General features: G+C 34.8%; 1 protein-coding gene across 1 annotated transcript; it reads left to right on the top strand.

Annotated features, from left to right (window-relative positions):
* The first annotated feature begins 7,267 nt into the window (after nt 1-7,267).
* LOC133329963 (uncharacterized protein DDB_G0280315-like) lies at nt 7,268-10,179 on the top strand. Its single transcript, XM_061538425.1, has 2 exons — nt 7,268-7,817; nt 9,332-10,179. Exons 1-2 carry the CDS (start codon nt 7,268-7,270, stop codon nt 10,177-10,179), a joined length of 1,398 nt encoding a protein of 465 aa, XP_061394409.1.
* The last annotated feature ends 472 nt before the right edge of the window (nt 10,180-10,651 follow it).

The raw sequence follows: 10,651 nt of genomic DNA, 5'->3' as shown, positions 1-10,651 counted from the left end.
GAAATTTGAAAAAATCGAATCGAATGAACCACGAGCTTTACCATATACATACGGAAATAGTCAGAGTATCGAGCTGCAGCGACTACGGTGTTTAGGTCATATTGTGCGAATGGATTTGAATGCCCCAGCTCAAAAGGCAAATGGAAGCGAGCCTACAGATAATTCACGAAGAAGGTGAAGGTCACGGATTCGATGATAAGATCAAGTGGAGGATGACGTATCAAAGCATGGCCTTTCAAACTGAAAAAACTGCGCACAAGGTCGACGTGCTTGGTAATCTTTTTATACCCTTCACCACACTGTGGATATTATGTCTTTGTGCATATGTTTATAACAGGCAAAAGGAAACGAGATAGACACATGTATCCTTTTGAGATTATGCCTAGAATCACATTCTATGTCGATTTTTGAATGTCCGTCCGTCTGTCAATGTATTTTTGTGATTCAAATTGGATGAAATTTGGCACAGATCATTTATTTGGCCCAAGGACGAACCCTATTGAAATTTGTTGAAAATCGGTTTAGATTTAGATATACCTATGGTGTACCAAAGTCTCTGTATATATTTCGATTTGCACGATATTTGGCATAGTGTACTGAATTGAGTCTAGAATGATGTCTGCTAAGCTTCTTGAAAAACGATTCAGAATTAGGTCTAGCTTCCATATATTTTCGTCCGATTTGATGTGCAGCAAACTCCTAATGTTTACCCGATTGACTCGAAATTTTGCACAACATATCAAATTGAGATTAGAACTAGAATGACTTTATGGCGTTTTGTTGAAATTGGTGCAGATGCAGACATAGCTTTCATATATATTTCGAACGGGTGTCTTATTGAGAATAAACATTGAACAGTCCTTTAAAAACCCAGGTGGATGATATAAAAAGCTCGAACATAACAACATTTTTATTTGTTGTGTTTTCTGAAAGATTTGATATTAAATTCTCACACATTTAATATTTCATTAATTCAATTAGAATACGTTAAATCCGCCGTATTCACTAATACAGATGTCCTACATTTTGTACGCCGGCTGTCAGTTACAACTGAGGAAAATTCGTTTTATTTTTTTCAATTCAATGCTTACACATGCAATTTCAAAATAATTTGCAATTATTTTTATTGAATTAAATTTTAAATCGGATTTTCTCACTTATATTTAAGTAGGTAAATTATATTAAAAAAGAAAAAAACAAAAATACTTTTCTCAGAGTTTAAAATTCTCACGGCGGTAAGACAAGAGACGACAGTCAGGGTAAATAGGGAATGGAACTATAATTGATTCCAATATTGCCCAATCAATGAAATAATTCATATTACTCGATTTATTCGCTGTAGGCCACCAAAATTCTTTGAAGTCAATATTTTCTTATTCCGTAAACGTCATTGATTATGTATGTGATCTTGCATCAGATAACTAGGTAATTTCAATTCAATTGATAATACTGTATAATGGTTGCGACATAATCCATAATATTTTTATTGTTGTTGTTCAATCGCCATAACAAATGATTTTTTTCCAATGCAGTTTTGTGGTGCCTTTTTAAAGAATATTTGTATAAACCAGCTAAAGGCTCTCATGTTTAAACATATAGTTTACTAACACAGTAACCACCCCGTATGAGGGTAGCTACTCCCCCTAACACCCGTTGAGGTAGTGTAGCAGATATGTTCCCTAATCATAGCCTCAATAATCATCACAAATTGCGTGCAGACATCGGAATATTTACCAACATTAGCTGCAAGGAACCGATATATGAATTTGACTGCGGATTTGTGGTTAATATGGCAGTAAATAAAAGTCCTAGTCTGCAGATTCATTAACGTGGTATAAACTAAAAAAGCAAAAGCAAAATTCATTTACATCACATGCATTTGAGTCCATGTTCCCACCAAAGGAAATATGAGCAAATCAGATACATAGAAAGAGCATGTAACCGCTGTCCTGACTATGACTCTGCTAGAAGATTTTGATGTTATAATTGGAAGAGGGAATGTTCTGGCTCCACGGACGGAAAATTCAGTCTCTTACAAAAGGACTCGACAACCTAATTTACCCCCCTAATTTATTTTAAATCGCGGGGTAAAAAAAATTTCACTTGGTTTTCTCCAGATCAAACAACGAGATATTAAATTGATTATGGTGTGTCTAGATGGAAGGCATTTATCCAGGGTGGTAGGCGTTCGATCGATCCAAAGGAGCAAATGTCGATTCGGACCGTTTCCTTCTAGCAGATAAGGTTTTTTTCGTCCAAAAGAAGCAATAACGCACTATGAATCCAATTTGTTGGCAAAAAGATCATTGTTGGTAGAGCCGATAAAATGTTATATATTTCAAATCTGGAGACCTTGAGTTTTGCTCCAGTAAAATTGTTTAACATTGTGGGTCATGAATTTGAGTTACACAGCCTAGTGTCAATCAGTGCCAGAGGTTATAGCACCAATCGACGCCTTGATATGTTCTCTGTTCGGAATTTTGCGACCGTTAATAAACTTAAGAGATATTGTCGATAATATAAGCAGTAAGGAAAGTAGTAAAGTTGGACGGGGCCGACTGTATGATACCCTTCACCACATTGGGTATATTCCACAGATGAATCCTAACAGACGTCGCCTTTTTAAAGGACCAGTAAAATGAAATTGGAACCATAAACACGTCATTCTGCAACCGACACTAAATTTTTCATTTGGTCAGATATAGAAGCTATATCTAAATCTGAACCAGAAACTTAACACACATCATTCTAAAAATTGGTGCCAACCGAAAGATATTAAGGGGCTTTGGTACACCATTTACCTTAAATCGGACGAATATATATGGGAGCTATATCTAAATCAGGACCGATTTTCACGAAACTTAACACACATCAGTCTCCATATAACGGTATCCCCCCAATATTGGTTTTTATTGAGATTTTGTTCGCGATTTCCAACAAATTGCCTGCAATTTAGTATTTTGAATTCCCATTGGAGTTACAATTTTCGTACCAAAAACTATCCAGTTTACTTTATTTTCAAAATCTGATTTCACAATTCTAATCAGTGGCCAATGCTCTACAAAGCGTTTTCAAAAATAATTGGATTAATTAAATTTTTTAAAAAAATTGACCGCAGTTTTCGGTTCACCGTATTACATTTTTACTTTTTTCTTGCAAAATCGTAATCAGTGTCCTCCAAACCTATCGGATATAAGATATTTATTTATTACATAAACCCACTGCGTTAATTAAAAAAATGAGATCTCAGGCCCATAAAGAAGCTGCAAACACAATAGAGTAGGCAAAAACCCAATGTAATTTCATTCTGCAAACTATACTAAATTTTTCATTTGGACAGATATGTAGTCGTTTGTTTACAATGTGATAAAATTATGTAAATCAATTTAAAGCAAATCCCAATTAACATGAAGTCGGTCGAAAAAACTACATGGACTCTGTCCGCATTTCTACAAAATGCGATTACGTAATTCTATGCTCACTTTTGTATGTTGTGTAAAATTTCGTGTCAATTTAACAGGCATGAGGAGTTTTGTGCACCATTTACTCAAAATCCCACGAAAATATATATGAAAGCTATATCCAAATCTGTACCGATTTCAATGAAACTTTCCACAGGTTAGGTTATACTAACTTCAGTGCTTTATGTGTCTATTGGCCATATTTTGGATCCTTACTGCACCATTTACTTAAAATCGAAAGAAAAAATATATAGAAGCTATATCCAAATCTTAACCGATTGAAGCAAAACTTGACACACTTAAGGCTATACTAACTTTAGTACCTTGTGTAAAATTTATGTGGCAATCGACCTAACATTGGGCCTTTCGTGCACCATTTACAGAAAATCGGGAGACTGTATATATTGGAACTATATCTAAATCTGAACCGATTTCAATTTATCTTTTCACACGTTAGGATATATTAACTTCAATACGTTATGCCACATTTTGTGTCAATCGGCCTAACTTTGGGTCTTTTTCCCAACCTTAATAGGGTTTGTCCTTTGGCCAAATAAATGAGCTGTGCAAAATTTCATCCAATTCGGATGATAAATGCAATCTGTACTTTGTTTACAATTTAACATGGACAGACGGACATGCATAAATTGACTCAGAAAGTGATTCTACGCATATTCTCAAAAGGAACCATGTGTCTATTTCGTTTCTTTTGGCCTATTACAAACATATGCACAAAGACAAAAAAGTCATATTTGGATAGGAGGTAGAATTAAATCTGGAAATTTTACTAAACGAGTAAAATGCCATGACCTCCTGTGGAGACAAAATAGTGCATAGCACTTAGACAAAATGTTGCCATAACAGCAATTAATCGGTTGAAGTGTAAAGAAACAGTAATTGTTGATGGATTACCAACCGAACTATTCAAGACCTGTGGTCAAAGCAGTATAATTTTACTGATTTGTAAAATTGGCCCGTATTATATGTCCCTACAAAAAAAAAACGACTTTAGTCTCCTCTAATATATCAAATCTGTAGACATTTAAGATTCGAATAGAATTTTCTGCAATGGTTGGGGTCCTTGGGTGGCGCTAGATTTGTAACTCAAGTATAGCTTGTCATAGGTAATGGGGTTGCCACCTATCATTGACTAGACACAATGTCTCTTCGAATCTTGTGCAATGTTTGGGGTCGTTGCTTATTGAATGTTGCTATTATCCTCAGGGCGGCGGTATCTCCTACCATTCCTATTTTGTATAATTCAACATGAGTTGAAATTGAATATGACGTTGGTTATTGTAATATCAGAGGGTTGGCAATACATTGTATCTGGAGGGGGATGTAAGCTTCTTGTTACAAATAATGGAAAACTAAAACATTAAATAATGTTTCCTTCTTTGGGAATCGAAAGCGGCACCCATTGCAACCACATTGGTCCTTTCGGTTTGCGGTTTTTTTTTTCAATATTCTTTAATTATTAAAAACCAGTAAGGAAAGTAGTAAAGTCGGACTATAACATAAAATTGGATGAAAAAAATGTGATATTTATCTAAATGTGAATCTACCTAGATCTATCCATAAAGTATGTCAATCGACTTCAAACAAATATAAATAGGTCATCCGTTGGGCTATGTCTGCACTTCTAGAAAACGCAACTACGTAATTCTATGCTCAATTTTTTAAGTTGTGCAAAATTTGATGTCAATCTGACTAACATGAGGAGTTTGATGCCCAATTTACTAGAAATCGGGCGAAAATATATATGAAAGCTCTATCCAAATATTGAGCGATTTCAAACAAACTTGTCACAGGTTAGGTTATACAACTTTCAGAACGTTTTATTCCAATTGGTTCCTTAGTACGTCAATTACTTAAAATCAATCTATAATAAAAGGGAGCTATATCCAAATCTGGACCGATTTTCACGAAACTTGGCAGACATCATTCTAGGCTCAATTAAGTACGTTATGCCAAATTTCGTGCAAATCGAAGGATATATAGGGACTTTGGTGCACCATTTACATGAAATCGGACGAAACTATATATGGGAGCTATATCTAAATCAGGACCTATTTTCACGAAACTTGGCAGACATCATTCTAGACTCAATTCAGTACGTTGTGCCAAAATTCGTGCAAATCGGAAGATATTTAGCGACTTTGGTGGACCATTCACATCAAATCGGACGAAACTATATAGGGGAGCTATATCTAAATCTGGACCGATTTTCTCCAAACTTGGCAGACATCCCTCTAGGCTTAATTCAGTACGTTATGCCAAATTTCGTGCAAATCAGAAGATATATAGGGACTTTGGGCACTATTTACATGAAATCGGACGAAACTATATATGGGAGCTATATCTAAATCTGGACAGATTTCACGAAACTTGGCAGACATCATTCTAGACCTAAATGATTAGGCTGTACCAAATTTCGTGCAAATCGAAAGATATATAGGGACTTTGGGGCACCATTTACATGAAATCGGACGAAACTATATATGGGAGCTATATCTAAATCTGGACCGATTTTCTCCAAACTTGGCATACATCACTCAAGGCTTAATTCAGCACGTTATACCAAATTTCGTGCAAATCAAAAGATATATAGGGACTTTGGGGCACCATTTACATGAAATCGGACGAAACTATATATGGGAGCTATATCTAAATCTGGACCGATTTTCACGAAACTTGGCAGACATCATTCTAGACCTAAATGATTAGGCTGTACCAAATTTCGTGCAAATCGAAAGATATATAGGGACTTTGGGGCACCATTTACATGAAATCGGACGAAACTATATATGGGAGCTATATCTAAATCTGGACCGATTTTCTCCAAACTTGGCATACATCACTCTAGGCTTAATTCAGCACGTTATACCAAATTTCGTGCAAATCAAAAGATATATAGGGACTTTGGGGCACCATTTACATGAAATCGGACGAAACTATATATGGGAGCTATATCTAAATCTGGACCGATTTTCACGAAACTTGGCAGACATCATTCTAGACCTTAATGATTAGGCTGTACCAAATTTCGTGCAAATCGAAAGATATATAGGTACCGTTTACATTAAATCGGTTAAATATATATATGGGAGCTATATCTAAATCTGAACCGATTTTTCCCAATTTCAATAGGGTTCGTCCTTGGGCCGAATAAGTGACCTATGCCAAATTTCATCCAATTCGGATCATAAATGCGACCTGTACTTTGTTTACAATTTAACATGGACAGACGGACAGACGGACGGACGGACGGACATGCATAAATCGACTCAGAAAGTGATTCTATGCATATTCTCAAAAGGAACCATGTGTCTATCTCGTTTCCTTTTGCCTGTTACAAACATATGCACAAAGACATAATACCCTGTACCACAGTGTGGTGAAGGGTATAAAAAGTCCAACACTTATTTAGGCGGTGTATTTAAAAAAATCTTTTTCCAATATTGCTTTCCAACACTGCTATAAAATTGGATTTTCAATGTGGGTTATTTGTTTTAAAATTGTATTTTTTGTTCATTGCACTGAATCGAGTAATAATTCATTTGAAAATGCTTCTGTATTAATCTCATGACTCTTATCAGTGGTTTAATGTACCCACGGATCAGATTGATGACGTTATCAATATAAACGACGTAAATATGGCAATTGGTTTTGCCAGAATTGATTTAAAACAATTTATGAATTCTTAATTTAAACTCATTACGATTTGTGCATCGAAGCAGTGCGAAAGTTTCAATTCGCAAACAAGTGAAGTTGAAAAAACAACAATATAAGAAAATTCAGAAATAATGAATTTCAAAATCACGGGCCTTTTAATCGGCCTAATTGGCCTGGTAATATTGTCTGGTAATACAGAAGCTCGAGGCGGAGGCCGTGGAAGTGGAAGTAGGGGAAGTAGTAGTAGTGGAAGAAGTAGTGGTGGTCGTAGCAGTTATAGCGGTAGCAGCAGTAGTCATTCGAGTAGCAGTCATGGAAGTAGCGGGCATGGAAGTAGTGGATATCGGAGTCATTCGAGTGGAAGCTATGGAAGTGGTTCCAAAAATTACGGCAGCAATTCTAAATCACATAGTGATAGTTATTCAGGTAGCAGCGGGTATGGAAGTATCGGATATGATAGCCATTCGAGTGGAAATCATGGCAGTGGCTTCAAAAATTACGGCAGTAATTTGAACTACCATCGTGATAATTATGGAAGCAGCAGCGGTTATGGTGGCAATTTTGGAAGTTATAATTCATACTCGGGCTTAGGCAGCAGCAGATGGCAACAATATGACACCCACTTCAATACATATGGAAATAATCATAATAATGGTCATGGATATTCTTCAAGTAGTTCAAGTGAGTGGTCTTGGTTTGATAGACCTTGAAAAAATATTCTTTAAAAAATCCAGGCTTATTGATCTGATAAACCTTGAAAAAATATTCTTTAAAAAATCCACGCTTATTGGTTTGATAAACCTTGAAAAAATATTCTTTAACCACTTTGAGTATATTCAACAGATGAATCCTAACCGATGTCGCATTTTTTAAAGGACCAGTAAAATGAAATAAACACGTCATTCTGCAAAAAATAAATTGTTCATTTGGTCTTATATAGAAGCTATATCTAAATCTGAACCGATTTCAGGAAACTTAACACACATCTACACCTAATTCATTACGCTGTGCCAAATTTATCCAAACCGAAAGATTATTTGGTGTACCATTTACATTAAATTGAAAAATATATATGAGAGCTATATCCAAATCCGAACCGATTTTCAGGAAACTTAACACACATCATTCTAGACCTTATTCATTACGCTGAGCCAAATTTAGTGCAAATCTAGAGGTATATAGGGACTTTTGTGCACAATTTACCTTAAATCGGAAGAAAAAATAAATGAGATCTATATCTAAATCTGAACCGATTTTCAGGAAACTTAACACACATCATTCTAGAGATAATTCATTACGCTGTGCCAAATTTCGTGCAAATCGAAAGATATATAGGTACTTTGGTCTGCCATTTTCATTAAATCGAAAAATATATATCTATATATAAAAATCCATTTTCGCTTAACACACATCATTCTAGACCTAATTTGTTACGCTGTGCTAAATTTCGTGCTTAAATCGACTCAAAAAGTGATTTTATGCATTTATAGTAGAGATATGTGCTACCTATAGACCTACTAAATTAAGTGAATTCTTTAAAAAATCCAAAAATTTTTGGTCTGATATGACGTTGAAAAATAATCTATATTTAAATTCTTAGTGGAGTATTTGGTACCCATAGAACCCAATGTACAAAATTTCAGAGAATTCTTATAAAAAATCCAGGCTTATTGGTCTGATAGACGTTGACCTTTATTTATAATTTTTATTTTGCTAACCAAAAGAACACAAAGTATCAAATTTCTGCGATTGGTCCGATAAAACCCCCAAAATAAATATTTTCTTAAAAATATCCGAAAAAATGGACTTTTATTTATCATTTTTGGTAGACCTTTGCTAACCAAAAGAACACAAAGTATTCTTTAAAAAATCCACGCTTATTGGTCCGATAGACCTTAAAAAATATTTTTTAAAAATTCAAGCATATTGATCTGATAGACCTTGTAAAAATATTCTTTAAAAAATCCACGCTTATTGGTCCGATAGACCTTAAAAAATATTTTTTAAAAATTCAAGCTTATTGATCTGATAGACCTTGTAAAAATATTCTTTAAAAAATCCACGCCTATTGGTCTGATAGACTTTAAAAAATATTTTTTTTTAAAAAAATCCACGCTTATTGGTCTTATAGATCTTGAAAAACTATTTTATTTTTTTTAAATCTTTCTAAGAAAACTGATTTTTTTATTTTCCAGATCGTGATGACTTTTTAAGTGGTTTTGCTAGCGGTCACTTTTTGGCATCACATATACCAGAAACTTTTAGAAATCTCAATTTCCCTAAACCATATCACGTGAGACATAGTTCTAATGATGCTACCCGAAACAGTTATTCAGAGGACACAACTACCACAACCTCTACCACAGAAACATCAATACCTTCAAACGACTTCAATTATCCCCTTTATGGGAATATGAATTTAAATGAAATATTAAATTCAATAACTAAAGTAAATATGGGTACTCTATTTGAAAATGATGTAACAGATGTATCAGAGAACTCAGAAGAGACGACCACCACAACTCCGACCACCGAACGTGTAATTGTCGACAAAAATCCCTTAGATATTTTGGATAGTCTAAATCCGTCATATCATCCCAATGAAAATATGGATGAATTTTTAGCGAGAATAAATAAAATAAATTTTCATGACATGTTTAGAGGTATTGCGGATTCAACGAAAAATGCTCTGGAGCGGGTAAACGACAAACAAAATCCCACAATAGAAGATACAATAACTACAGAGAAGATAACCACAACAACAACCAGTACCACGGAAATACCAACAACTACCATTTTACAGACTTCTACTGAAACTGTAATTACTACTGCAGAAGATTCGACCATTGCAACGGATCCATCTATTGCCACAGAATCACCACTTCATGTCACAAATCCCGAAATTTCTACACCCTATGGTGTTATTTGTTTTCCAATGATTACGAATGAAATAAATGAATTTGGTGTCAATGTAACAATTGAATCTCTCGGATGTTATCCAGCCCCTGAACCTATTTTGTTGGAGAATATTCCGCCTTTGTAGAAGGTTTTTGTCTGAGAGGATATACATTTTATTGAACTCTAAATTGTGATAAAAAGTTAAGATTATATTATTAAAATATTTTTCCAACAAATACTAATTATATAATAATGATCAATAAAAGTGAATTTTTGTTTCATGTGGGTCCTATAAGTTTTTGTGGACTCAAGAGTCTGTAACATCGATCTTATATCTCGTCTAAATGATTCGATTTACCTCTATGTATCTGCCTGTCCATTAAAATTAGTAATCTTAGTACCGGCCACAGTTATTGACCCATCGTCCGGAAATTGCCCCTAGATCCCACCTTTTTTTAAAGATTGTATATTTGGATATTTTCCTGGTAGCTCTAGAGGCCTTAATTATCACCTGGCCGCCACGAAATAATACACAGATAATGGGAAACAACCAACGAATAAGCATGACGTTTTTTACGAGGATGATCGGTCAATATTGGACCTAATGTGCGGAAAAT

This window comes from Musca vetustissima, unplaced genomic scaffold (assembly GCF_032173495.1).
Source record: "Musca vetustissima isolate MV318-11 ecotype Yass unplaced genomic scaffold, APGP_CSIRO_Mvet_v1 utg28269, whole genome shotgun sequence".
Taxonomy (NCBI): domain Eukaryota; kingdom Metazoa; phylum Arthropoda; class Insecta; order Diptera; family Muscidae; genus Musca; species Musca vetustissima.
Note: the sequence above shows the minus strand (reverse complement) of the source record. Positions and strands in the feature narration are given on the sequence as shown.

What these genes read in the sequence shown, in the direction of transcription:
- LOC133329963 (XM_061538425.1), top strand. Translation starts at nt 7,268, where the DNA reads ATGAATTTCAAAATCACGGGCCTTTTAATCGGCCTAATTGGCCTGGTA. An exon ending in ATATTCTTCAAGTAGTTCAA is followed by an intron (nt 7,818 to 9,331) that starts GTGAGTGGTCTT and finishes TTTATTTTCCAG; the next exon opens with ATCGTGATGACTTTTTAAGT.